We start from the raw sequence: 27,844 nt of genomic DNA, 5'->3' as shown, positions 1-27,844 counted from the left end.
GAGTTGCCAGTGTGTCATTAGGTGTCAGGAGGACAGTGCCCTTGGTGTGATGGAAGGAAGGGTGAGAACTGATGCCAGGAATCCCTGCTGTGGGTGGCAGGAACTCTGGTGCCGGAGGGCCTGGGTTCAAATCCTGGCTCCAAAAAGTTGTGCAATCTCCCTGACCCTCTGTCTCTTCATGTCTTAGATGGAAATAACCACACACACACACACGCACACACGCACGTGTGTGCACTCACATGCACACAGGTTGTCTTGAGAATTCAATGAGTTAATTCATATGAATTAACTACGTAAGCATTATTCTGGATGTTTCCATGGAGGTGTTTTTTTGGATGAGAAAAACATTTAAATCAGTGGACTTTGAGGAAAGCAGATTACCCTCCATAATGTGAGTGGGCCATATCCAATCAATTGAAGGCCTTAACAGAACAGAGACTGGTCTCCCCCAAGCAAGAAGGAATTCTGCCCGTGGCTGCCTTTGGACTCAACTGCAACTTCCTGCGTCTCTGGCCTGCTGGCCGGCACTACAAATTCTGAACTTAGCAGCCTCCGTGATCACGTGAGCTACTTCGTTACAATAAATCTCTCTCCCTGTGTCTGTCTCTCTACGCCTCATAGAGGTTCTGCTTCTCTTCAGAACCCTGAGTCATACACGTGCCAAAGACTATGCGTATGTTTTCTCACTCACAAGTCTTAGGAAGAGCTGCTGTGCTCCCATTTCGCAGATGAGGGCACTGGGGTGTAGAAAGGTGAAGGGACTTGCTGAGGGTATGCTATCAGTGGGGTGGAAACCCAGGTCTGTCTGATTCCAAAACCCATTCTCTCTCTTCCACCCAGATGTCCACACATGGCTCGCAAAGGTCGGCTCAGTTGGCCAGGTGACATGGCAGGGAGCAACCGTGGCCAGTTAGCTTGAGCCTGGAATCCGTGGGTCTAAACCCACCTGGGCCAGCTGACTTGGAGGGGAAGACACGTGTGTCCTGACCTGTCTCCAACCACAGGTAATGTAAACAGAGCTGGTCCTGAACCACACAGACGCCACCCTGTCCGAGGGTCCATTGGTTAGGGCTGTTGGCTGGAGGCTCTCAGAGCTGTGGGGAGGGAAGGGGACTCAACTCCGGGCAGAACCCCTGCCCTGGCTCACCCAGGGGACTGATTTGTGCCAAAGGGGGCTTGAGTCAGGGACAAAGGGCAGCCCCCAGAGTGCTCTGGCTGGAGCTCACGGAAGGGAAGGGAGGCAGCTGCCTTTTGTCGTCGGGGGATACATAGGCCTCGTTAATGTTGCTGAGTGGAGTGACTTATTCAAGGTCATGCTGAGACAGCCGCAGAGCTGGCTGATGACTGGTAGTGTTTTACCTACCTAGTCTCAGAGCCTTGACATTGACCTTACCAGGTAACTATTACAACATTCTATGGAAGGGCTATGGAGATCAGAGGTAGAATGACGAGCCCAAGGTCACGTAGCTGGTTAGTAAAGGGCCGGGTTAGAACCCAGGGCTATGGGTGCCACAGCCCATGGTCCTTGCCACCTGTTCCATCAGGTCCCCGCCTCCCAGGGACCTATGCCTCCCAGGAGCTATGCCTCTACCAGTGTCATTTTATCCTGGTGCCTCTGACTCCACTGAACGAGGTCAGGGGGTGGCTCAAAGCTATCGTTCACTCCGTTCTGTCTGCCCTCCCTTGTCCCCTAGACTTGGGGCTGGTGGCTCCCAAAGGCCCAGTGCCCACCCGGGTGCCCGAGGCCTCTTTGCATGGTCACTGCAGTAAGTCCCCATGTCCACGGTGGCCCAAGGAGCCTCTTCATTTCCCTGCTGTGGCCGGGGGCCCAGCCGCAGGCCTGGGCTGGAGCGTGAACCATTTGACTGAGGCTGGATGTCCCTGCCACCGCGGTGCCACCAGTGGGGCGTGCATGCTAAGGAAATGAGGGGCCACCAGTGCCCCGGTCGCCAGGCAGACCTGGAGCTCCTGGGGGGCAAGAGGAAGCAGCAGGGTGCAGACCCACACTCTTCACAGAGTCACGCCTTCATTTTCATTAACTCCCCGACCGACACGTTCATTACCACAGTTCCTGTAGGTCCTGTAGGTCCTCTGTCTAGAGGCGGCGTAGGAAATAGTAAGAGTCACCATTACTTGAACGCAGGCTGTGTGCCGGGCGTTGTGCTAAATGCTTTAGACGTCACACCCTCGGATCCTCATCGCAGCCCCCGAAGGTACATCCGTTAGTCCCATTTTACAGATGAGGAGACTGAGGCACGCATGGGTGGAGTAACCAGTGCACCAGTAGGAGATGACTGCCTGAGTTTCTGTTTCTCATGTCTGCCTGCCTGGGCACTGAGCACAGCCCTGATGTCCTGCCTTAACCCCTCTTACCTGTGCCTTGGCCTCCCCAATCTCAGAGTTGACGTTTCTGTGGGAGCTCAGGATCGAATGACATGTTTTAGAACAAAATGCCAGGTCCCGTGCCCTGCACAGAGTGAGATGCTCAGTGAGTGAGAACTTACCTTTGCCCACCCTCTCAATACCCTCATCCTGGATGCCTGTGCCCAGGAAGGAGATGAAGCTGGGCTTCCCTGAGCACCTATCCATGGGCAGGTGCCCCTGCTAATTAGCTTGGACCACACCAGCCTGGGAGGGAGGGAGTAGTATTTTGGCCCCATTTCACAGATGAGGAAACGGAGGCTTAGGGAGCCTCAGGGAGACTTGTTCAGTAAGCGACAGGTACAGGGGCAAGAGCTGGCTATACCAGCACCCCCTTGTCCTGGTCCCTCGAAGGAATGCAGCAGCTTCTGGGTGGGAGCCATCCAGCAGGTGGATGGGAGTAGGTGTGGCTGACACTGGCTCCAGACATAGCCAGCCTTGTCCCCCTCCCCCGGGTTGTTGACAGCCACCCTGGATGGTGGAGCAGGTACCATATGACCCTAGGTGCTGGGGTACATGAGCATTCTGTTCTGGGGCTCTGCCACGCCCTCCCTCCAGGCCCCAGGTGCGTGACAGGTACTCTTCAGTCTCGTGAGCATTTGGTGCACAGAGGCCAGGGCGAAACGAGGGAGCTGATGTTCTGCCGGGCACCTGCTTGGTGAGGTGCATCCGGGCAGGTGTTGTCGGAAGGAGAGTGAGGCTTGTGGAGAGATCTGAGTCTCAGGAAGGAGAGTCATACAGAATCATAGACCCTAGCCCTTTACTGGGCCTAGAACCGAGGGTCCCATGCCAGTTCCGTACTAGGACAAAAGCCATCAACACTGTAGCGTAATATTCACTATCACGTATGAGGTAGGTGCTTGACGTATTCATCCCATTTAATCACCCTTGTTTGAGGTGGCTGTGCATCTTACAGGCGAGGAAGCTGAGCGGAGTTAGGGCCTGCTGGTTGGCCCCTGTCCGGTGGTGCGGGTGGGGCCGTCCAGAGCCCCACAGAACAGGACCAGCCCCCTTCCCCATCCCAGCCCTTTATGCTCCCTTTAGCGACGATCACCTTTTGGGCTCTTATTGGGCTTGTGGTTGTTTGGAATCTTCAGATCTTTTTCTGAATGGCTTGCGTGGATCTCTGGACTCAAGAAGGTGTCCCAACCACAGCAGAGTCCCTCCTTCAGGCCTTAGCTGATCCCTAGGTCCCCAGCTTCTAGGGGTCACCCTACCCATTACACTTTTGACATCTCAGAGGGGTGACCAATGAGGCTGGGTCCTCTGATAACCAGCTCTGAGGCCTATCCTGTGCCCTCTTCCAAGGTGTCTCTGAACCAAGCCAGCTGGCTCAGGGGCTGTGCAGCTCCCAGACCCTCCTTGGGGAAGCCCTGCCTGCCTACCCCTGTTCTACCCTCAGCTGGATTGGAGCTAGGTTTCCAGCTGCCCAATTTTGTCCTGGAGGAGGCAGTACTGGTAGGAAAGAGACAGGGGAAATGGTGGGCGGGGGGTGGGGCACAGAAGCAAACAGGATGTACAAAGGTGGGGTAGGGGAGAGAAGCCGATGCAGCACCCAGTCCCTGGGGTCATGCCCCTTTTGGGGGCTCCCCCCTGCACTCTAGGCCCCTCCAACCACCATGGCAGGGAGAGGAAGGAAGTTCAGGGTGGCCCCCTCCTGCCCAAAGCAAACATGGCTAGTTCCTTTCTGTAAGCACCCAGGGAAGCAGATGTAAGGCAAATGGGCAGCATCTCCCGGGCCCCTATTTCCATGGCTCGCCCCTGCCCCATGAACTTTGCATAAGTCTGTCATGGTTCTCCATCACCTTGGCAACCAGTAGCCACACAGGTGTGATCATGGGGACCTCGGGCCCTGGACTGGGCCGTGAGGATGGCAGTGTGTTCAGCCTGGGCCACCGTGGGGCATGTGCTCTGGGTGCAGCCCTGAAGGAGAACTGCAGGGCCTTGGTGTTCCCGGACATTTGTTCTCAGGGCAGCCAGTGCCCTAGCCTCACCCACTTGCCCTTCTTAGGTGATGTCAAGGCTAGAGGGGACCACGGAGATCATCCAGCCCAGGGCATCTCAAGGGTCATGGACTGAGCCTTGTGTCTTCCTGGATCTGGGTGCACGGCTGCATTTGTCAGTGTGTGTATTAGTGTCCAGGGTTTTCATCAGAATCTCAAAAGGATCCTTGCCCCTGAAATGTTAAGAAGCACCGAGTCCATTTTACAGGTGGGGAGACTGAGACCCAGAGAATGGAAGCCATTTGTGTGAGGGCAGCCTTCAGGTTGGGGCAGAGCTGAACCAGAAGCCAAGACTTCTGACTTTCTATCCAGAGCTCCTTCTTCAGATTTTAGTCTTCAGAGAAGATCATCCATCTGGACTAATAGCCCCCACTAAGCAGGGGGACCCCATCATTCCTTCCTCATTGGAGTGCCTTGGTCAACACCATTCCCATGAGCCCCCATTAGGGTCTTGGATTCCTCCAATCCACATACTTGCCATGTGGCTTTGAATAAGTTATTGTCCCTCTCTGAACCTCAGTCTCCTCATCTGAAAAATGGAGAGATAATAACAGCACCTCAAAAGGTAGTGAGAATAAAATGGGATGGCAGCCTGGCATAGAATGAGCCCTGCAAACGTGTTAGTGATAGAAATAACTTGTGCTCATTATCCCCATCCTCCTCCCATTCTTCGTGGCACAGACGCTGCCTCCCCCATGGAGCTCTTGGCTGGCCCACGCCTTCCCTCCTCCTTACCCCTTCTTGGCAACCAGCACAGCGTGGGTCATCATAGAGCTGTCCCGACATGCTCTTGACTTGATTGGAGCCCAGGGGAAATCCACCTGCTTTTCCGGCCCTTTGGCGACTGGCCCTCTCTGGGCCTCAGTTTCCCCATCTGTATAATGGGTAGGTTTGTGGAGCTGTGCAGACCCTCTCAGCTCTGATACAATACGCCACACTATGGATGGCCCTGGTGCCCCTGGCATCTTCCAGCATGTGCTGCCTTCACGAGCACATGGCCCTGATTTCTGTCTCCAGACCGCAAGCCGTATCCCTTGTGTGTCCTGGCTGTGTCCCTTGTGCCCCACCCAGCCCTGGCACATAGTGGGCTCTGCTAGTGCCCTCTGGATGCATGGTTTTCTCAGCCACTCTTGTCCTCCACAACGCCACACCCAGCGGGCTCCAGTTAACTTAGATGCTCTTTTTCTCTACCAACCCCTTACCCCCAAGCTTTGCTAAATAATCTGACTTGACTGGGAGTCTCCAGAACATTCCAGGGCCACCCAGCAACTGGCATCTTTATTCTCCCTCTTCAGACTGACGCACACACTCATTGTGCCTGGAACTGGTCCTTCACCAACACCTTGGCCTTGAGGTGGGACCTGCACTGGGAGAGGGCGGCACCAGTCCCCACCCCCGTGGTGGGTGTAGCTCCCGAGGGCAGAACACACCCAAATCAGACAGTACAGGGTTGAGAGCTTGGCAGCTTGGATCTAAATTCTAGTGTCATTGGGAATTCCCTGGCGGTCCAGTGGTTAGGACCCGGTGCTTTCACTGCTGTGGGCCCGCGTTCAGTCCCTCATCCGGGAGCTAAGATCCCGCAAGCTGTGCGGTGCGGCCAAAAAAATTAAAATAAATAAATTCTAGCGTCACTCCCTATTAAATGTGTGCTTTTCGGCAAGTTGCTTAACTGTTCAGCTTCAGTTTCTTCACTTTAAAAATGGGAGTAATAATGGCTGCTTTGCAGGGTAGCTAAACGATACTGTGCCTGGCATACGATACACCCCAGAAAAGTGCTGTTTAGTTATTGTCTTCACGGCTCCCTAAGTATCTGGCCGGGCAGAGGACAGTGGTCTCGGGGGCTCCTAGAACGCCACCAGGGACCGCGTTCCAAGGAGGCCAATGTGGCTGTAGTTTGGGGCACACAGCGCAGGAGAGAGCAGGCGGGGCAGGATGGGTGAGCTGGGGCCAAGCTGGGGAGGCCTTGAAAGCCAAGGCCAGGAGCTCGGCTGTGATCCTACAGCAATGTGGAGTCCCAGGGGGTGTTAGAGCCAAGGTGTGATAGACTCAGAGCTGTCCTTCAGGGATTTAAACTGTCAACCTGAGGCAGACGGGGAGGTCCAGACAGGAAGTCTGGGAGTCAGGGAGGTCTGAGCTTGGGGTGTGGCAAAAGGGGGAGGAGTCTGGAGAGAACCGATAGACACTGTGAATTAGTGCTAGGGCTTTTGACCTGCTGACACGGAGGGTGAATAAGGTCCAAAGAGGACCTCCCCATTGTACAGATGAGGAAACTGAGGTCAGGAGAGGGGAGAGCTAGGGCCAGAACCCACACCTCCAGACACCCCGTGCAGGGCTCTTCCTTTCATGCTATGGGTTGGATCTCCCCACCCCCCCACTGGTTTACATACACCCAGAGAGGGCCAGGGCCAGGCCCCAAATCACGCAGCAAATCCTGCATCTTTCCACAGCACCCAGAGGCCTCTCCCTGTTGTTTTCAATGTCTGTGGGTTGACTCCACCCCAGGGGAGGTCAGGGGTGAGGGAGGGGGTGCTCCCTCTGAAGTTGCTAAAGACACAGCCAGTATCTTTCAGGGTAACTTCGAGAAGATTTGGGCTCTTTCAGCTGGGCTCAGAGCCCGGGGTGCCCCCCGGGGCGGTTCATTTCATTACAAGAAAGGACAGTCTCGCACTCTGGCAAATTTACCTTTCTCCAGGGTCTGCCCTGCACCCCACCGTTCACACATGCCTTTTTATTTAATCCCCACACCGATCTCATGAGGCTAGAATTATTATTCCTATTTCAGTAGCAAACAGAGGCTCAGAGAGCTTAAGTAACCTGCCATTCTCACACAGCACACAGAGCTGATGTCCAGTCCAGGCCGGCTGGACAGGCTGCCTCAATGTTCCTCGAGTGTAGACACACATGTCAGCAGGAGCTGGTCAATGATGTAGGTCTGTTACCAGGGGCGCAGTGCTGATACAGATGGAAGAGTCACTGCAGCGCAGAGCAGGAGTTGTTCCCGTGAACTGGCACCAGGAAAGGGTTCTAGGAGGAGGTGAGGCTCCAACTGGCCCTTGAAGGAGGATCAGGGTTTGGCAGGGGTGGGCAGGGGGACAGTACTGAGTTTCCAATCCCCTTATTGTCCCTTGGAGCCTCCTCCCACCATAAGCCTGGGCTCCAGGAGCAGCATTCAGGCCTGTGACATATCCACCTAGGCTGGGCGTTTTATAGCAGGCCCCCAAGGCTCCTGCTAGGCCATATTGCTGGGTCAGGAAAGGACCAAAACAGCATTCTGTGGACAAGGGTCTTTGATTTAAACAGGTCCCTGATTTGCTGGAGCCGTCTCCCTCCATTCCACTCCTTGGGGGCAGTCACCTTCAACGTTAGGAATTTTCAACTTTCCTTTCTGCCAACACCCCTGCCCCTGGGTCTTGGATCCAAGGGGGGATACCTAGAGAGGGCTCCCTCTGCAGAGGTGATGATGGATTATTGGGCTGACAGATGGCCCCCCTCCCCCACTCCCACTTCCCAATCTCTTTGCCGCTGTTCTGCTACTTTTACCAAAAGCAAGGTGCTCGCGATGTAATATGGCATGGAGGTTAAGAGCCAGGCCCTGAGGTCTGGAGGTTAAGAGCCAGGCCCTGAGGTCTGGAGGTTAAGAGCCAGGCCCTGAGGTCTGGCTGTGTGATTTGAATCGCAGCTCTGCTGGTTGTGCAACCGACACTGAGTTTCTTACCTTCTCTGTGCCTCAGTTTCCTCACCTGTGAAAGGGGGTTAGTAATAGTCCTAGTTACTGTGAGTGTTAAATGAGAGTTTCTTACCTTCTCTGTGCCTCAGTTTCCTCACCTGTGAAAGGGGGTTAGTAATAGTCCTAGTTACTGTGAGTGTTAAATGAGAGTTTCTTACCTTCTCTGTGCCTCAGTTTCCTCACCTGTGAAAGGGGGTTAGTAATAGTCCTAGTTACTGTGAGTGTTAAATGAGAGTTTCTTACCTTCTCTGTGCCTCAGTTTCCTCACCTGTGAAATGGGGTTAGTAATAGTCCTAGTTACTGTGAGTGTTAAATGAGAGTTTCTTACCTTCTCTGTGCCTCAGTTTCCTCACCTGTGAAATGGGGTTAGTAATAGTTCTAGTTACTGTGAGTGTTAAATGAGATGGCCAGTGACAAGCACTCAGCGTGATGCCTGGTCCTTAGAATCAGTGGCTGCTGTTTTGGAACAACTACTATGGGTCAGGGGCGGGACACACGACCACGTGCCAGCCCCAACTTGGTCAGGCTCTGGAGTGTGGGCTCCCTTTGCCCCCCTACTCTGTCTCCTGATGGGAGCATCTATGTCCTTTACTCCCAAATGCTTGAAACATCAGGGAGATGTGACCTGACCTCATCGAAATGGCAGAAGGTGTAGGTGTGGCCAGGTTAGCAGGACACGCTCTGTCTACGGCCAGATGGGGTTCTCCCAGACCACCCAGGCTCTGCTGTGCCCTATGAAGGGATCATCCTCATTCCAGCCTCCTCCCCTTCCTTCAGAGCCCTCAAACCTCTCTACCTGTCCCAGGTGCTTTCCTGCTCCTTGGACAGTGACAGGACCCATATGTAAATGTCTGCGCAAATCCCCTGGGGTTAGGTTGCCAGCTCTCCAGGGAGGCAAAGCCACCTCTGGGACCTCCACTTCACAGCCATGGGAGCCCAGGGCAGGGTGGTCTGCTCCCTGATCTTCCTGCTGCGGGCCCTGGCTGAGCTGGCTGAGAACTCGGAGTCCTACTTGCTTGAGGATTAACTCCTGGGTGGCCTCTTCACCCTCCATGCCAACGTGAAGGGCACTGTCCACCTCAACTACCTGCAGGTGCCCAAGTGCAATGAGTGAGTCTCCAGTGTGAGGCTGGAAGTGATGGTGGGGGCGGGGTGGGAGCCGAGGCTGGTCCTGTGGCCCTGGGGAGGCCAAGCCAAGACCAACGGGTCAGAATGCGTCTCCTCATTCATTGCCAAGCCCCCATCCTGGATGCACCCCACTGGCTCTCAGGGAGGCCCAGCACAGTCCGCATTATTAAAATCTATGGCGACTATGTCCTGAAATTTTGAAACCTGGTGTCTTAATGTCACGTCTCTTACCAAAGAGTTATGGGATGTTTGAGCCTAGAGGGGTCTTAGAGACCATCAAAACCAACCCCCTTCCCTCTGGCAGCAGCGGGACTCCCAGTGAGTCCATGCCAAGACCCGACTGTTATACCTTTGGGAGGCAGGTTCTCAGACTGGAAGGAAGGTTTGTATTTCTCCAGGCCTGTGGTTGGGTGGGCAGGGGTGTTTCCAGGACCAGGGGGGCTTTCCTCTGCACTCCATCCCCTGTGAACCCACTGGGGTGGCAGCATCATTCAGAGATGGAGTGGGCCACCTTCAGGCAGGCATGAAGGCTGGGATACTGGAGCCAGCCTGGGCTTATAAAATAGTGACCTTGTGCAGAGAGGGCGAGGCATTCTGAGAAAGAGAGAAGGGAAGGAAGGAGAGTGCAAAGATTATTAAAGCCTGGCTATAAGAAACGAACCATTTATAAGATGTTGGGGAAGATTATATGCTGGCTTGAGAATGGTGAGGGTGATGGTACTAAGCATGAGGTATATTTTGATGCTTCTGATGATGGTGGAGAGGCTGGAGAAATGATGGTGGTGAGAGAAGTGATGGCGATGGCGATAATGTTGGTAGTAGTAATACTGGTGATAAGGAAAATGGAGTACGGTGATGATGGTGGCGGCAGTGGTGATGGTGGTGGAGGTGGTGGTGATGATGATGGTGGTGATGATGGCAGTGGTATTGATAACGATGGTCACAGACATGGGGTGACTGTGATGGCAGTGGTGATGATACCCATAATAGGAATAGTTGGTGTTGACGGTCACAGTGACGATAGTGATGATGGAGGCTACGGTGGGTAATGGCGGTCACATTGGTGGACATTGATAGAGTGATGACGGAGGTCATAGGGACGGTAGTACGGGTGGCAGTGGTAGTGACTGATAGTGGCCACAGAGATCATAGCGTCAGAGGTGGTCATAGGGACGATGGTGATCTCAGAGCTGTGGGATGGTGAAATGATGTGGTAAAAATGCCAGAACCCTCTGGAGTGGTTCCTTCTTGGGCGATGCCTTGGCCTTCCTACTGCAGGCAGGAGGGACAGGCTGGCTCTCCCCTCCCCTCCCCTCCTCTCCCCTCCTCACTCTGGACCCGTTGCCAACTCCACCCTACTGCAGCCTCTCCAGGTATGAGATGAAGGTGCTGGGCTACAACCTCATGCAGGCCATGTGCGTTGCAGTGGAGGAAATCAACAATGACAGCAATGACAGCAGGCTGCAGCCCAGTGTGCTGCTGGGCTACGAGATGGTGGACACCTGCTACATGTCCAACAACATCCATCCTGTGCTCTACTTCCTGTCACAGGACGTCTATTTCCTGCCCATCCAGGAAGACTACAGCCACTACATGCCCCGTGTGGTGGCCATCACCGGCCCTGACAACTCCGAGTCCCCCATGACTGTGGCCCACGTCCTCTCCCTCTTTCCCCTTCCACAGGTGAGGCCCCTGGGCCCTGGGAGAAGGGGCTGGGAAGGAGGGTAGCCGAGTGCTTTTCCTGAAGGCTCAACACCCCCACCCGTCCCGGGGGTGTTGGATTGGGGAGCAGAAGCAAGGTCAGGACATCCACCCCAGCCCTGGCAAGGTAGCCAGCCTATCGGTTAAGAGCTCAGGCTTTGGAGGCAGAAAGACCTCGGTGTGCATCTTGCCTCTGAGTCTTGGCCAGTGTGAGGCCTTGAGCCAACCTCTTAACTTTCCCAAGCCTCAGTTTCCCCATCTCTAAAGTGGGATGATAAGAGTCCCATCCTTGGACTGTCTGAAGACGAAAGCGTTCAATTTAGGTAAGAATTTCTAGTGCACAATCGGTAGTCAATAATGTTACTGTTGTTACGTGAAGCGTCTTGCGCGAGGATAAAAACTCAGAAAGCGCTCAATATTATCCTATATAATTGCCTAGCACAGAATCTGCGTCACAGCAGGTCCTCAGAAAAGTGCTATAGAATTACTACTGCTATTCTAACTATTTTCACCATCATGATCAAAAAGGCGTAGTCCAGAAGTGGCATAAAATATCTGCTCATTAAAGAGCAGCTAGCACAAGACTTGGCCCACAGTGGGTAGTTACAAATACTGTAATTTTTTTTTTTTTTTTTTTTGCGGTACACGGGCCTCTCACTGCTGTGGCCTCTCCCGTTGAGGAGCACAGGCTCCGGACGTGCAGGCTCAGCGGCCATGGCTCACGGGCCCAGCTGCTCCGCGGCATGTGGGATCTTCCCGGATCGGGGCATGAACCCGTGTCCCCTGCATCGGCAGGCGGACTCTCAACCACTGCGCCACCAGCGAAGCCCCAAATACTGTAATTTTTGCTGTTGTTTTTATTATATCAAGCACCAAGGATCTGACTCAGAGTAGGTGCTCAATCAGTGTTAATATTCTTATGTGAAGAATCTAGTCCGGGACTGCAGTAATTCTTTCATTCATTTAACAAATATTTATGGAGCACCGACTGTGCCAGGTCTTGCTGTAGGTGTTGGGGATGCAGCTGGGGAAATGCACAGAAATTTGCCCTCATAGAGTTTATCTTCCAGTGGGGAGAGACAGACGATTGATATAAATAGTATGTGATGTAGGATGATAGGAAGTGAGACGTGAAATGGATAAAAGGAAAAGTCAGGTCAAGGTTAAGGGAGGTGGGGCACGTCGGCGAGCAGGCAGAGTGGGTACAGGGAGATTGGATGGAGGCTTGAAGGGGCTGGAGGAGGAAGAACAGCCTCCACGACAAGGGGTCAGCAGATGCAGAGGCTGGGAGGTGACTGGTGTGTCCATGGAACTGGGTGAGCAGAGCTGGGACTAGTGGGAGAGAAGGAGATGAAATCAGAGCAGTAAGCGCTGGGGTCAATGATGGAGCCCCTTGGGGACCACTGACGGACTCTGGCTTTTCCTGAGTGGCATTAGGAACTGTTGGAGGGTCTTGAATATGTGACTGGTGTGTGTGTGAGCAGGGTCGCCCTGGAGCCACGCTAAGTGTAGATTGTAGAGGGGAGAGGGGAGAAGATATCGGGGTAACTCATAGCAGGAATGATGGTGGCTGGACTAGGGTGGTGTGGGGAGGTGTAGGCACTGAATGGACATACTTTGAAGGTAGATCCAGTGGGAAGTGCGGATGGCTTGAAGGTGGCATGTTTGAGAGAGACAAGCCAATGAGGCCTCTACAGTTTTGGCCTGGGTAACTGGAAGGATGGATTCGCCATTAGGGGAGATGGGGAGATTGTGGGTGAAGCAGGTTCAGGGGAGACAGGGGTTCAGTTCTGGCTACGTTAAGTTTGAAATGTCAAGGAGGTAGTTGCAGGTATGAGTCTGAAATTTAGCAGAGGGGGGTCCGGGGCAGGGCTATTGGGAGTTGTCAGCGCGGATATGGTATTTAAAGCCAGGAGCCTGGATGAGATCACCAAGAGAAGGGGAGCAGATGGAGAAGACACAAGGACTGAAGGCTGAGCCCTGGGGTCCCCCAAGGCCAAGAGGTCATAGAGAAGAGGAGAAGAAGCAACCAGTGAAAGGGGAAGAAAACCGAGACTGTGCCATCCCAGAGGCTGCGGAAGGAAATGTGACTAATCTGAGGAGGAGGATGGTGAGGAGGAAAGCTTTATGCCCAGGGGCACACAGTAGGCACTCAATAAATGTTACTAGATCATGAGAATGGGAATGATGGAAATCACCTCGCCTAGGGCCTGGCACACAATAGGTGGTCAACAGTGTTGCTAAAGGCTGAGGTGGGGCTGACGTCGATGAGAAGCATCTTGCCCAGGGCCTGGCATGTGGTGGGTGCCCACTAAAGGCTGCCAGGCTGATGACCATCGTGAGATGGTGTACATCATTTAGCCCTGGGCATGGCTGGCGCTCTGTGCTCCTCAAATGCCATAAGGCTGATGGTGGTGGGTGGAACCCCCCTGGGGGGGGACCCTGTGAGGCCCTCGCTAATACCTGCTGGACCCTTGCCTCCGGCAGATCACCTACGGTGCCGTCAATGGCCAGCTGCATTTCCCAGCTGCGCTGCGCGCGGCGCCAGGTGTGCATCACCAAATGGAGACCGTGGTGTAGCTGATGCGGCACTTCCGCTGGAATTGGATCCTTGTGTTGACAAGAAGCGATGACTATGGCCGCGGCAGCAGCCAGCTGCTCAGCGAGTGCCTGGCCCACCGTGACATCTGCATCGCCTTCCGGGAGTCGCTGCCCATGCCGCAGCCCAACCGGACGATGACGCAGCAGGAGCGTGAGCGCCTGGAGGCCATCATGGGCAAGCTGCCGCAGAGCATGGCGCGTGTTGTGGCCGTGTCCTCGCCAGACCTGGCCCTGTTCAACTTCTTCCGCGAGGTTCTGTGCCAGAACTCCAGGGGCGCAGTGTGGGTCGCCTCCGAACCCTGGGCCATCGAGCCGGTCCTGCACCGCCTCACCCAGCTGCAGCGCACAGGCACCTTCCTGGGCATCACCACTCAGAGCAGAGCGTGCCCATCCCGGGCTTCAGCGAGTTCCACGTGCACCGCTCCCAGGTCAGCCGGCCCGCGCGCAACAGGAGCAGCCTGGGGGCCACCTGCAACCAGGAGCGTGACACCTGTATGGACACCTCTGAGTACTTCAACACCATCTTCACGCTCTCTGGCGAACGCGTGGTCTACAGCGTGTACTCCGCCGTCTACGCCGTGGCTCACGCGCTGCAGAGCCTCCTGGGCTGCAACCAGACCGGCTGCCACAAGGAGGTGGTCTACCCTTGGCAGGTGAGTTCTGGCCTGTGGAAAGCCAGGGCCCCACGGAGCAGGTGCAGAGTCCATGGTTGCCATGGAGACCGCAGAGCTGCCCACTGCTCTGCTCTATCCTGCCCTTCCCTTGGTGGGTTCTGGGCAAATGGGTGGGAGAGGCCATGGATCACGCCCTGCCTCCAGACACATAGGAGTCCTTCGTGGTGACAAAACAAAATTCCTTTAAAAAAAACAAATTAACTTAATCATCACCACCCATGATAGTCTGTCCTTGGAGATTTGGGTGAAATTCCCTAGAATGAAGCCCTGCAGGCTGGAGCCCCAGTTCTCCCCGCAGCCTCTCCAGGGTGGAGGCCCTGGGGATGAGCTTGTGTATTCCCGTCAGCTCTCAGGTTCGTGGTCCCAGTTCGGCATCACCTAGATTCAGGCCTGGAATTTAAAGCTGTGTTTTCCTGGTCTAGGCACAGGCAGACACACACCCTACCTCGGGCCTGTGGAAAGTGTAGAAGGTTTTACTGAGGATCCAGAGGAGAAGAGGAGATACACACCAGAGGTGTACGCTTTCTACTCAGCATTAGACATCTCTGCTTAAACAGTTCACTGACTTTCCCATAGTTTGGAACCAGCTGCCTACTCTATCGCTCAGCCTCCCCGCATCCCCGTCTTTATCCTCCCCTGATACCCCTCAGGCATCTCTGATACAGCCCATCTGTTAGGAGGCAGGTGGTGATGATCTGAGCACAGCTTTGGAATCAGGCAGCCTGGGTTCAAGTCCCACTTCTGCCACCACTAGCTGTGCCACTTTGGGCAAGTTATTTCATATCTCTGAGCCTCGGCTTTCTCATTTATTAAACAGAAGGAGTAATGTGTATGCTGCTGAGTTATTATGAGGATTAATAATAATGTATGTACATTACCTGGTGCAGAGTAGAAGCTGAGTGTCTCCTCCTCTGTTTCTGACACCAGTGTCTGGCCTTAGGAGAGAGGCTGGGGCTTGGGGGTAGAGCCACTGCTGGGGTTGGAGGTGGGGCTAGGTGAGGAAGGGGAAGCAAGGCTCAGACCCAAAAGGGGAGCCCAGAGAGACCCAGGCCCCTGCCAATAATAGGCCCTGCCCTGCCTACTCAGGAGAATTACAGGGAAATGCTTTCTGGCCCCATGTGTTGGGCCCCTGGAATCCAGGTTCCTCAGCCCAGCTTGGCCAGCAGTTGGTTTATCCCAGGATATGATCTGGGGGAACAGGGGGCTGGGGAGTATTTAACAGAGAAAGAGTCAGTATAAGGGAATGTTCTCAAGCTGGATGCTGCTGTGAGCCATGGGATCTCAGTCTTACCTGGACCTTCTCAGAAGTCACTTTAGAACGGTCCCCGAGGGTGGGAAGAGGATGGCACTGATCCATTGGCTCCGTATGTCCCAGTGGTCAAGGGTTGTGCCAGGGGGTATGAATTCCCTGGCGTTTCCAGGTCGCGCTCGTGTGATACCCAGCAGCTCCCTGCGGGCGTCTCACCCTGCAGCCCCTGGGCAGAGAGCGGCCAGGTTGGTCTCTGCACAAGGGGAGTCGAGTGAACCCAGCCACGGGCCCTGCTGCTGCCCTGGGCCCCGGGTGGACCTGATTCAACCTCTCTTTCTGCCACCATCCATTCTGGATTCCTTCACCCTCAGCCACTGGCTGCTCTAGGTCATTGGCATGTGGGGTGATCCAGACATTCATCCCCAAGGTGTCAGAGGCTGTTGTCACCTTGTCCTGGCTGGCTTGTGGTCCAGTGGCTGTCTAGTAGCAGTCATCACTGGGCTAGAAACACCAAATGCCACCTTGGGGAATCGCCTGGATCCCAGTCCTACGCCTTCCTACCCTTAGCAGCACTCCTAGCCCCTCCTGCTAATCCAGGTCATTTACCTCTCCTTTCTTGGCTTTCTCGTTCGCTGGCATGAGACCCCCTAAATGACCAGGTGGTAACCATAGAGCCCTATTGTGTCTGCTGGTGGGAGTATTCCCCCTTTGGAGACCATGCTTTATTCTAGCAGAATCTAAGGTTCTGGAGATGAGAAGCCCTGATTCTACAATGGGCCTCTGCAAAGAATGGTGAGTGTGGCCAATCCTTTTTCCACCCTGTGGTTGCTGGACCCACGTCTTCTAGAGTGATCAAGTTCCTTGTGGAGTCTGTCATGACAGACAGTAGCAGAGTACACAACTCTGCAACAAGGTAGCGAATGTGATTTGAGGTCTTTCTTTTTAAATGTGGGCATTGACAGCTAGACACTTCCCTCTTAAGTACTGCTTTCATTGTATTTCATAAGTTTTGTTACTTGAAAAAATTATCTTTAACTATGGTAAAAAAAAAACCCATAAATGTTACCATCTTAAAAGATTTTTCCCAGTGTTTTAATTGTGGTAAAATACACATAACATAAACTTTACCGTCTTAACCATTTTTAAGTTGACCGTTGAGTAACATTAAGTACATTTATACTGTTGTACAACCATCACTGCCATCCATCTCTAGAATACTTTCATCTGGCAAAATTGAAACTCTATGCCCATTAAACAGTAACTCCTCCTTCATTCCTCTCCTCCAGCCCCTAGAAAGCACCATTCTACTTTCTATCTCTGAATTTGACAGCAATAGATACCTCATATAAGTGGAATCATACAATATTTTTTTTTTTTTTTTTTGTGGTACGTGGGCCTCTCACTGTTGCGGCCTCTCCCGTTGTGGAGCACAGGCTCCGGACGTGCAGGCTCAGCGGCCACGGCCCACAGGCCCAGCTGCTCCATGGCATGTGGGATCTTCCCAGACCGGGGCATGAACCCCTGTCCCCTGCATCAGCAGGCGGACTCTCAACCACTGCACCACCGGGGAAGCCCCTATTTTTTTCATTTTTGAATCAGGTTGGTTTTTTTGGTTGTTGTTGAGTTTTAGGAGTTCTCCGTATTCTGCGTGTTAATACCTTGTATATCTTATTTGCAAATATTTTCTCCCACGCTATAGGTTGTCTTTTTACTTGGTTGATAGTATCTTTTGATGCATAAATTTAAAATTTTTCATTAAGTCCAGTTTCACCACTTCTTTTCTTTTGTTGCCTGTGCCTTTGGTGTCATCTCCAAGAAACCATTGCCAAAGTCAGTGTCGTGAAACTTTTGCCCTGTGTTTTCTTCTAAGAGTTTTTATAGTTTTAGATCTTCCATTTAGGTCATGGATCTATTTTCAGTTAATTTTTATATATGGTGTTAAGTACAGGCCACTTCATTCTCTTGCTTGTGGGTATCCAGTTTTCCCAGCATCATTGGCTTGAAAAACTATCTTTTCCCCATTGAACGACCTAGAAACCTTTGTCGAAATCATTTGACCAGGGCTTCCCTGGTGGTGCAGTGGTTGAGAGTCCACCTGCTGATGCAGGGGACAGGGGTTCATGCCCCGGTCCGGGAAGATCCCACATGCCACGGAGCAGCTAGGCCTGTGAGCCATGGCCGCTGAGTCTGCGCGTCCGGAGCCTGTGCTCCGCAACGGGAGAGGCCACAACAGTGAGAGGCCTGCGTACCGCAAAAAAAAAAAAAAAAAAAAAAAAAAAAAAAATTTGACCATATATGTGAGGTTTTATTTTTGGACTTTATTTTATTCCATTTGTCTGTGTCTCTTTAGTCTGGTGCCACACTGTTTGATTACTGCCACTTTGTAGAAAGTTTTGAAATCAGGAAATGTGACTCCTCCAGCTTTGTTCTTTTTCAAGATTGTTTTGGCTATTCAGGGTCCCTTGAGGTTCCATATGAATTTCAGTTTTTGTATTTCTGCAAAAAAACCTCATTAGAATTTTGATAAGAACTACATTAAATCTGTAGATTGCTTTGGGTAGTATTGACATCATAACAATATTAAGTCTGCCAATCCGTAAACATGGGATGTCTTTCCATTTATTTATGTCTTCTTTAATTTCTTTTAGAAATGTTTTGTAGTGTTCATTGTACAAGTCTTTCGCTCCTTGGTTAATTCCTAAGTATTTTATTCTTTTTGATGCTACTGTAAATAGAATTATTTTCTTAATTTTCTTTTTGAATTATTCATTGTTAGTGTGTAGAAAACAACTGCTTTTTGTGTGTTGACTTTGTGTCTTGATACTTTGCAGAGTTCACTTATTGGTCCTAACAATTTTTTTGCAGAATCTTTAGGATATTTTACATATAAGATATCATCTGTAAGCAGGTAATTTTATTGATTACTTTCCAATTTAGATGACTTTTTTTTTCTTGCCTAATTGCTCTGGCTAGGACCTCCAGTACTGTGTTAATAGAAGGGGTGAAACTGCACATCTTTGCCTTGTTCCTGATTTTAGAGGAAAAGCTTTCAGACCTTCTCCATTGAATATGATATTCACTGTTGGCTTTTCACATAGAGCTTTTATTATGTTGAGGTAGTTTTCCTCTACTTCTTGTTTGTTGAGTGTTTTTTTATCATGAGTCAAATACTTCTCCTTCATCAATTGAGATGATCATGTGTTTTATTAAATTTATTTTATTTATTTATTTTTGACTGATGTATACTTGATGTACAATATTATATAAGTTACAGGGACACAATATAGTGATTCACAATTTTTAAAGGTTATACTCCATTTATAGTTATTATAAAATATTGGCTATATTCCCTATGTTGTACAATGTTTCCTTGTAGCTTATTTTATACATAGTAGTTTGTACCTCTTAATCCCCTACCCCTATATTGACCCTCTTCTCTTCCCCTTTCCCCATTGGTAACCACTAGTTTGTTCTCTATATCTGTGAGTCTGTTTCTTTTTTGTTATATTCACTAGCTTGTTGTATTCTTTAGATTTCACATATAAGTGATACTATACAGTATTTGTCTTTGTCTGACTTATTTCACTAGCATAACATCATCCAAGTCCATCAATGTTGTTGCAAATTTCATTCTTTCTTATGACTGAGGAACATGTGTTTTTTTCCCCTTTATTTTGTTAATGTGGTGTATTACATTGATTGATTTTCATATGTTGAACTATCTTTGTATTACAGGAATAAATCCCATGTGATCATGGTGTATAATCCTTTTAGTATGCTGCTGAATTCAGTCTGCTAGTATTTTGTTGAGAATTTTTGCATCACTATTCATAAGGGATATTGGTTTGTAGTTTTCTTTTCTTGAAGTCTTTTTGACTGGCTTTGTTATCAGATTGATGCTGGCCTCATAGAACGAGTTAAGGAGAGTTCCTTCCTCTTTAGTTTTTGGTAGAATTCACCAGTGAAGCCATCAGATCCAGGACTTTTCTTTGTGGGGAGATTTCTTGATTACTGATTCAATCTCCTTATTAGTTATAGGTCTATTCAGATTTTCTATTTCTTCGTGATTTAGTATTAGTAGATTTTGTGTTTCTAGGAATTTGTTTCATCTAGTTTATCCAATTTGTTGGTGTATAATTGCTTATAGTACTCTCTTATAATTGTTTTTATTTCTGTAGAATCAGTGGGAATGTCCTCACTTTCACTTCTGATTTTAGTAATTTGAATCCTCTCTTTTTTTCTTAGCCATTTTAGCTAGAGGTTTGTCAATTTTGCTGATCTTTTCAAAGAACCAACTTTTGGCTTAATCGATTTTCTCTAATATTTTTCTATTTTTTAATTTGTTTCACTCTGCTTTAATCTTTATTATTTCCTTCCTTCTGCTAGTTTCAGGTTTAGTTTGATCTTCTTTTTCTAGTTCCCTAAGCTGTAAAGTTAGGTTGTTGATTTGAGATCTTTCTTGTTTTCCAATGTAAGTGTTTATAGCTTTAAATTCCCCCCTTAGCACTGCTTTGCTGTATCCCATGTTTTGGTTCATTGTGTTTTCATTTTCATTCATCTTTAAGTATTTTCTAATCCCATTTGTGAGTTCTTTGATTTGTTGGTTGTGTAAGAGCATTGTTTAATTTTCACAAATTTTCCAGTTTTCATTCTGTTATTGATTTTTAACTTCATCCTACTGTGGTCAGAGAAGATACTTTGTGTGATATCTATCTTTTTAAATTTATTTTTATTTATTTATTTTAAATTTTATTTATTTATTTATTTATTTTTGCTGTATGTGGGCCTCTCACTGTTGTGGCCCCCCTGCTGCGGAGCACAGGCTCCGGACGTGCAGGCTCAGTGGCCATGGCCCACGGGCCCAGCTGCTCCACGGCATGCGGGACCCCCCCCCGGATCGGGGCACGAACCCGCGTCCCTTGCATTGGCAGGTGGACTCTCAACCACTGCGCCGCCAGGGAAGCCTGATATCTATCTTTTAAAATTTATTCACACTTAATTCATGGTTTAACATAAGGTCTGTCCTTATCTGGAAAATGTCCCAGGTGCACTTGAGAAGATGTATATTCTGTTGTTGTTGGGTAGAATGTCCTATGTATAGCTGTTAAATCCAGTTGGTTTATTGTGTTGATCAAGTCCTCTATTTCCTTACTTATTTTCTGTCTGGTTGTTCTATCCATTATTGAGAGTGAGGTATGGAAGTCTTCAGTTATTACTGGGGAATATTATGTGTTGAATTGTCTTTTCTCCCTTTAATTCTGATGGTCTTTGCTCCATGTATTTTGTGGCTCTCTAGTTAGGTGCATATCTGTTTATAATTATTATATCTTCTTGATCTATTGACCCTTTTATTGTCATAAAGGTCCTTCTTTTTCCCTAGTAAACGTTTTTATTGGTATTCCAAGCCCCCACCGGCTTCCTTTGAGACTTTATCTTTTTTTTTTTACATTTTGAATATTGTATACCTAAGAGTAGTTTTTAAAAAGTATTTATCCCACTTGGTGTTCTCTGAACTTCCTGGATCTGTGATTTGGCATCTGTCATTAATAATTATAAAATTCTCAGCCTATATTCCTTCAAATATTTCTTCTGTTCCTTTCTTTCTTCTCTTTTGGGTATTCTCATTATATGTATGTTACATATTTTACAATTGTTCTATAGCTCTTAGGTATTCTGTTCTCTTTTTTTCACTTTTTTTTCTCTTTGCTTTTCACTTTGGGATGTTTCTATAGATATATCTTCAAGCTCACTGGCTTTTTCCTCAGCTGTGTCCAGTCTACTGATGAGCCCATCAAAGACATTCTTTATTTCTGTTACCATAGGTTTTTTCAAAATGTGTTGCATTTCCTTTTGGTTCTTGCTTTCAGTTTCCAGTTCTCTGCTCACATTACCCATCTTTTCTTGAATGTTGTTCACTTTTTCAGTTACAGCTCTTAGCATATTAATCACAGTTATTTTAAATTTCCTGTCTGATAATTGGAAAATCTCTACCATATATGAGTCTCATTCTGATGCTTGTTTTGTCTCTTCAGACTTTTTTTTTTGTCTTTTAACATGCCTTGTAATTTTTTGTTGAAAGCCAGACATGATGTGTTTGTTAAAGGAACTGAGGTAAATAAATTTTAGCATGAGGTTTTATGTTTTTTTGGGTAGGAGTGAGGCTGTGTTTACTCTTTGCCATAGCTGTGGTGTCAGAGGCTAAAATTTCCTCTAATGTCTCCCTCTTTTGGTCTTCCCTGCTGGCTTTGGGTTTCCCTAGAGACTCCTTCTTAAACAGAATTTGAGCCTTGCAGTTCTTTTGGTTGTAATCCCCTGTTATTATACAGGAGCCTGAATGATGTGGTGGTAAGATGTGGGAGGAGGGGAAGAATTCTGGAATCATCTGTGACCAGGTGTTATTCTTTTGGTAAGCCTGTGCCCTGGGCTGTGCCCTTCACAAGTGCCTCTCAGCTCTCTCCACCTTCGGTGAGACAGGAAGGCCAGAGGGGGGCTGCAGTTGGGTACTTCCTTTCCCCTATGTCAATTCAGCTGTGGCAAAATAGTTTCCCTTGAGGGCAGGCCTTTGTTAAGGAGAACAGAATGCTCTGGGTGTATTTCAGAATGGTTGCTTTTTCCTCTCCCCTTGCTGGAGAGCAGTCTTTACCCTGAGAAGCTGGTGGGGCTCCTGAGGTTAAGGATGCACCCCTAGAGCTCTCTCTCAAGCTAGTCTGAGCTCAGTCCCAGCAACTGGTCATTTGCTCTCTAGCTGCTCCTACCAGTTGCTGCCTCCAGCAGCATTTCCTGCTCCCGCTAAGCTGTGACTCTTTGTGTGCACCTGTCTCCCCGGTTTTGGGATCTGTAGTTTGCCCCATGACCCCAATTCTCTGATGGACCTAAGAAGGGTTGTTGATTTTTAGCTTGTTCAGCCTTTTCCTTGTTGTGAGGATGGAGGTGATGACTTCCAAGATCCTTACATGCCAGACCAGAAACCAGAAGTTCCCCATTCTCTCCTGAATCTACATCAGCAAGGCTTTCCACCACATCACCCTTCTGAAACTGCTTTTGTGAAGGTCACTGATGTCTAGATATTGCCAATCCAACCATCATCATCGTAGTCAACCTGTGAACAGATGTGACACAGCTGATTACTTCCTCTCTTTGGAAACAATATCTTTACTTGAATTCTGGGCCAGTCTCTCTCTTGGTTCCCCTACAGCTATGACTACTCCTTCTAGGTCTCATTTCCTGGTCCCTCCTTATCCCCTTGACCTTTAAACCCTGGAGGGTACAAGAGGTCAGCCAATGGACTTATTCTCTTCTCTGTCTACAGGGCTGGAAATATGATCCATAGGTTTATAACTTCCAATTTTATATCTTCAGACTGGACTTCTCCCCTCAACTTTAAGTCAAATATTCACCTGCTTATGCAAAGTTGCTCCCCCATGGTCTTCCCATTCCAGTAAAAGGCAACACCATCTTTCTGTTGTTTGACCAAAAGCATTGAATCATCCTTGACTCCTTTCTTTCTCATCCAACCCAGCAGTAAATCTTGTCCAGCCTACTTTCAAAACACATCCAGAATCTGACCACTTCTCACCTCTTCCACAGCTCTCTCTTTAGTCAGAACCACCACCATTTCTCAGCTGGGCTATTACAATAACACCCTGCCTGGTCTCCTGTTGTGCCATTACCCCTCGTGATCTATATTCAGACAGGGCAATCCTGTTAAAATGAAGGTCAGATCCTGTCACGCCTCTGCTTGGGATCCTCCAGTAGCTTCTCGTTTCATTCAGAGTAAAAGCCAAAGTATTTTGACTCCAACTCTTTTTTTTTTTTTTTTTTTGCGGTACGTGGGCCTCTCACTGTTGTGGCCTCTCCCATTGCGAAGCACAGGCTCCGGACACGCAGGCTCAGCGGCCATGGCTCACGGGCCCAGCCGCTCTGCGGCATGTGGGATCTTCCCGGACCGGGGCACGAACCCGTGTCCCCTGCATCGGCAGGCGGACTCTCAACCACTGCGCCCCCCAGGGAAGCCCGACTCCAGCTCTTTGAACAGATCCACTGTTCTTCCTCTTGCTCATTCTGCTAGAGCCACGCTGGCCTTGCTGCTCCTCGACTATACCAAGTCTCCCAACCGCAGGACCTTTGCACATGCTGTCCCTGCTGCCTAAACAGATATCTTCATGACCTGCTCCCTCCCAGCCTTTACATCTTTGCTCCAATGTCACCTGCTGGATGAAGCCTTCCTTCCCCTCTCACCCAATGTGAAAGTGAAATCAGCTCCTCCATCATTTTCCATATCCCTTGCATGGTTTTATTTTCCTTCACAATATTTATCACCATCTGTTGTAGCACAGATTTATATGTGTGTTGTCTCTCTTCCCCATGGAAATATTCATTTCATAAGAACAGAGACTTTGTCTCATTTGGTTCACAGCTGTATTTCCAGTGCCTGGCATCGGTATGTACTCAATGCCTTTTTGAATGAATGAATGTGTGAATATCAGGTTGAGACCCCATGGGTAAGAGGTAGGATTAATTTGGTTACTTAGGGGCTCAGAGTTAGTGTAGAGATGAATTTGGAGGAGGGGGAGAATACATGGCAAGGGAGTGGTGGGGTGTAGGTCTGGATAAGGGGTGTGTGTGTGTGTGTGTGTGTGTTGGTGGGCACATGCCTGCACATGTGTGTGGTCCCACAGGAGGCAGAAAAGACCACAGAGGGAAGGCTGGCAGGGGATCAGACTTAACTTGGCTGATGGAGAGGCTCTTCCATTAGGTTTCAGGGAGCGAACAAGACATCCAGAAACACCATCCGATGTATGTGCAAGAGACTAGAGGGGCGGAACAGGAAAGCAGGTGGTCTCTGAGAGGCCGGAAGAGCAGGGCTCTGAGGTCGAGTGGTCCTACCACGGCTCCTCTTGTCTGGGCCCTTGGTCCTTTATCTGTGTGGTTTTGCAACACCCTCCTCATTGGTTGTCAGAACGATTTTTATACAACCCGAACCTACTCAGGCCACTCCCAAGAGCCATGGCTGCTTCCCACCACCCCTACATTTTTAGTGTCATAGTTCAGTCTTCCACTCTCTCCCACCCTCTCCCCATGCAGCCTGACTTCAGCCAGGCTCGGACACACCCTCTTCCCCAAAATGCCATAACCATCCTCTCCTCCACTTCATTGCTCTTACTGTTTCCTCTACTTGTAATTCATTCATTCATTTAATAAACAATCATTGGAGGCCTCCTCTTTGCTGGGCACTCTTCTCGTTTCTAGGAATATAGCAGGGACTTCCCTGGTGACACAATAGTTAAGAATCTGCCTGCTAATGCAAGGGACATGGGTTCGATCCCTGGTCTGGGAAGATCCCACATGCTGTGGAGCTACTACTACTACTACTACTACATGTGCCACAACTACTGAGCCCACGTGCCGCAACTACTGAAGTCCGCACGCTTAGAGCCTGTGCTCTGCAACAAGAGAAGCCACTGCAATGAGAAGCCTGTGCACCGCAACGAAGAGTAGCCCCTGCTCGCCACAACTAGAGAAAGCCCACATGCAGCAACGAAGACCCAACGCAGTCAAAAATAAATAAACAAGTAAATTTATTTTTTAAAAAAGAAAAAAGAAATATAGCAGTAAAAGCAATAGACATGGCCACTGCCTATCTGCCCTTGCTCACCTGAAAACCCCTGCCCCTCCATAAAAGATGTGTTAATTAGGACTCTTGGTGGTAAGCGACAGAAAGCAATATGAACAAAAAGTTAGTTTATTGCCTCACATCATTGAAAATTCCAGGAGTTGACCTGAAGGGGAAGCTTCAGGCAAGGCTGGATCCAGGGTCTCACTCTCCCCATCTCCCAGATCCTTCCTCAGGCATGTTCTCCCCCTGGAAACCAGCAGGCTGCTAGCAGCTCCAGAGTTATATCCTATTCAGTCAGCAACCTCAGAAAGTCTCCGTCTCAACAGCTGGGTGCTGTTACCCGAAGAAGGTGGATTAGGTCTTTGCTGGGCGAAACTAAGAAGGTGTCTACAGAGGTCCAGTTCTAATGGCAATCCCAGCACCCCTCCCCCTCCCAGACAGAAGCCAGTTCCCCTCCCCTGAGCATCGTGCTGGGGATGAGTTAGAGAGGGTGAGGGAGCCCCCAGAGAGTGGGAAAGAGGACTCAGGGGCTTTTGCTCTCCTCCCTCCAGATCGCTGTGTCTATGTGTTCCAAGGACTGCCATCCTGGGCAAAAGAAGAAGCCAGCTGTCATCCACCCCTGCTGCTTCAAGCGTATTGACTGCCTCTGTGGCACCTTCCTCAACACCGAGCTGCAGGTATGATTCATGGGCCCACATGCTTGCCTTGCCACTGCCCTGCCCTGGGAGGGGGGTGGTCTCCAGGGCCCTTCACCTTCGGCAGGGTCTCTGGGGTCTCCCCCATGGTACGTAAGTGTCCAAAGGCCAAGAATTATGTCTTTCCCACCAGAGGGTGAGGTCTTGGGAGGAAGGAATTATAGTTATTAGACTCTGAGTCAAGGAGTCCTCGGTTCAAATCCTGCCTCTATAACTTCCTGGCTTTGTGACTTTACCTGGCTGAGCCTCAGTTTCCTAATCTGTGAAATGGGGTTGCTGTGAGGAGTTGATGAGTCAGGGGGTGTAAGGGACTCAGTGAGCATTGGTCGCCCTTAGCTCTCTCTCTCTCTCTTTCTCCTGCCGTGGCCTGGCCCAATGCAGGCCCAGTGGATGTAGATGCTGAGAAGGCAGGTTCGGCTGATGGGAGTTGCTGTGGGCTCTTGCAGGTGAATTCGACTGCCAGCCCTGCCCAAGTTACGAGTGGTCCCACAGGAAAGACACCTCCTGCTTCAAGCGGCAGCTGGCCTTCCTTGAATGGCATGAGGCACCCACCATCACCGTGGTCGTGCTGGCTGCCCTGGGCTTCCTCAGCACCCTGGCCATCTCGATAATCTTCTGGAGGCAGTTTCAGACGCCCATGGTTCACTCGGCTGGGGGGGCCTGTGTGCTTCCTGATGCTGACGCCTCAGCTGATGGCATACATGGTGGTCCCCGTGTAAGTAGGGCCGCCCGTGGTCTCCACGTGCCTCTGCCTCCAGGCCTTCTTCACACTCTCCTGCATCACCGTGCGCGCTTTCCAGATCATCTGCATCTTCGAGATGGCCAGACGCCTCCCACGGGCCTGCGGCTTCTGGGTCCGCTGCCATGGGCCCTGCGTCTTCGCGGCATTCATCACGGTGCTCAAGACGGTCATCGTGGGGAGCAGCATACTGGCCGTGACCACCAACCCCACTGCCCGCACTGACCCCGATGACCCCAAGGTCACGACCCTGTCCTGCAACTCCAGCTACCAGCGGGGGCTGCTGATCAACACCAGCCTGGACCTGCTCGTCTCCGTGCTGGGCTTCGGCTTCGCCTACATAGGCAAGGAGCTGCCCACCGACTACTACGAGGCCAAGTTCATCACCTTCTGCATGACCTTCTACATCACCTCCGCCGTCTTCCTCTGCACCTTCGCGTCTGTCTACGAGGGGGTGCTGGTCACCATCCTGGACCTCTTGGTCACTGTGCTCTACCTCCTGGGCATCACCCTGGGCTACTTCGGCCCCAAGTGCTACATGATCCTCTTCTACCTGGAGTGCAACACGCCAGCCTACTTCAACAGCATGACTCAGGGCTACACCATGGGGAGGGGATAGCACTCCTGTCATCTGCCCATTGGGATGAGGGCCCCAGCTTTGGGAGATGGAGGCCAGGGGCTTGTTTGTTCAACTCCAGATGGATCCAAGGAAGCCACCCCCAACGATTACCACCATGCCCTGGTATCTGATTTGGCATTCCTCCGAGGTTCTCTGTGTCCTGGCCATTTTTACCCACCTAGCGATGGATGCCTAGAAACATTTGCCCTTCGTTCCTTTCCTTCGAGCTGTTTAGCTTGCCAGGCAATGCCACCCCATTCTAGAAAAACAACCCAAGCTGACCTATTGGTCTCCAAGGACTGAGTCCAGTTTGGCAGCCTACAGCCGCCATCTGGTGGTCACTGTGGGTACCTGCAGGTTCACGGTGAAGGGACGCCTGCTGGAGGGCTGGGCTGGGGTTGGAGGATGTGAGCTCAAATAATGCTGCCCTGCCTCATTCACTAGCTGCCCGTGTGTCCGCGCCTCATCCCCGAGATTCCCCCAGAGCACGAATCCCCGGCTTCTCTGTTGTCTCTGAGTACGGCTGAGCCCATAAATGCTGGGGAATAAACCTCGCTTGGGTGAAACGAATGAGTTTCCTTCTTGTTTTCCGGAGATCCCCTAAGAAGATGTGGAATCGGAGACCTCGGTTTCAATCCCAGCATTGCCACTTTCGAGCTGTGTACCTTGGG

General features: G+C 50.3%; 1 protein-coding gene across 1 annotated transcript; it reads left to right on the top strand.

Moving 5' to 3' along the window:
* Nucleotides 1-69: 69 nt before the first annotated feature.
* Nucleotides 70-27,758, top strand: TAS1R2 (taste 1 receptor member 2). Its single transcript, XM_032624546.1, is given in 8 exon segments — nucleotides 70-562; nucleotides 841-1,004; nucleotides 10,644-10,962; nucleotides 13,468-13,956; nucleotides 13,959-14,234; nucleotides 25,672-25,797; nucleotides 26,243-26,467; nucleotides 26,469-27,758. Coding segments are annotated over 6 exon segments (2,124 nt in total). The 5' UTR covers nucleotides 70-562; nucleotides 841-1,004; nucleotides 10,644-10,659; the 3' UTR covers nucleotides 27,174-27,758.
* Nucleotides 27,759-27,844: the final 86 nt, after the last annotated feature.

The sequence above is a fragment of the Phocoena sinus genome, chromosome 1 (genome assembly GCF_008692025.1).
Source record: "Phocoena sinus isolate mPhoSin1 chromosome 1, mPhoSin1.pri, whole genome shotgun sequence".
In the NCBI taxonomy this organism is placed as follows: domain Eukaryota; kingdom Metazoa; phylum Chordata; class Mammalia; order Artiodactyla; family Phocoenidae; genus Phocoena; species Phocoena sinus.
This window is presented reverse-complemented; position numbering and strand designations above follow the sequence as displayed.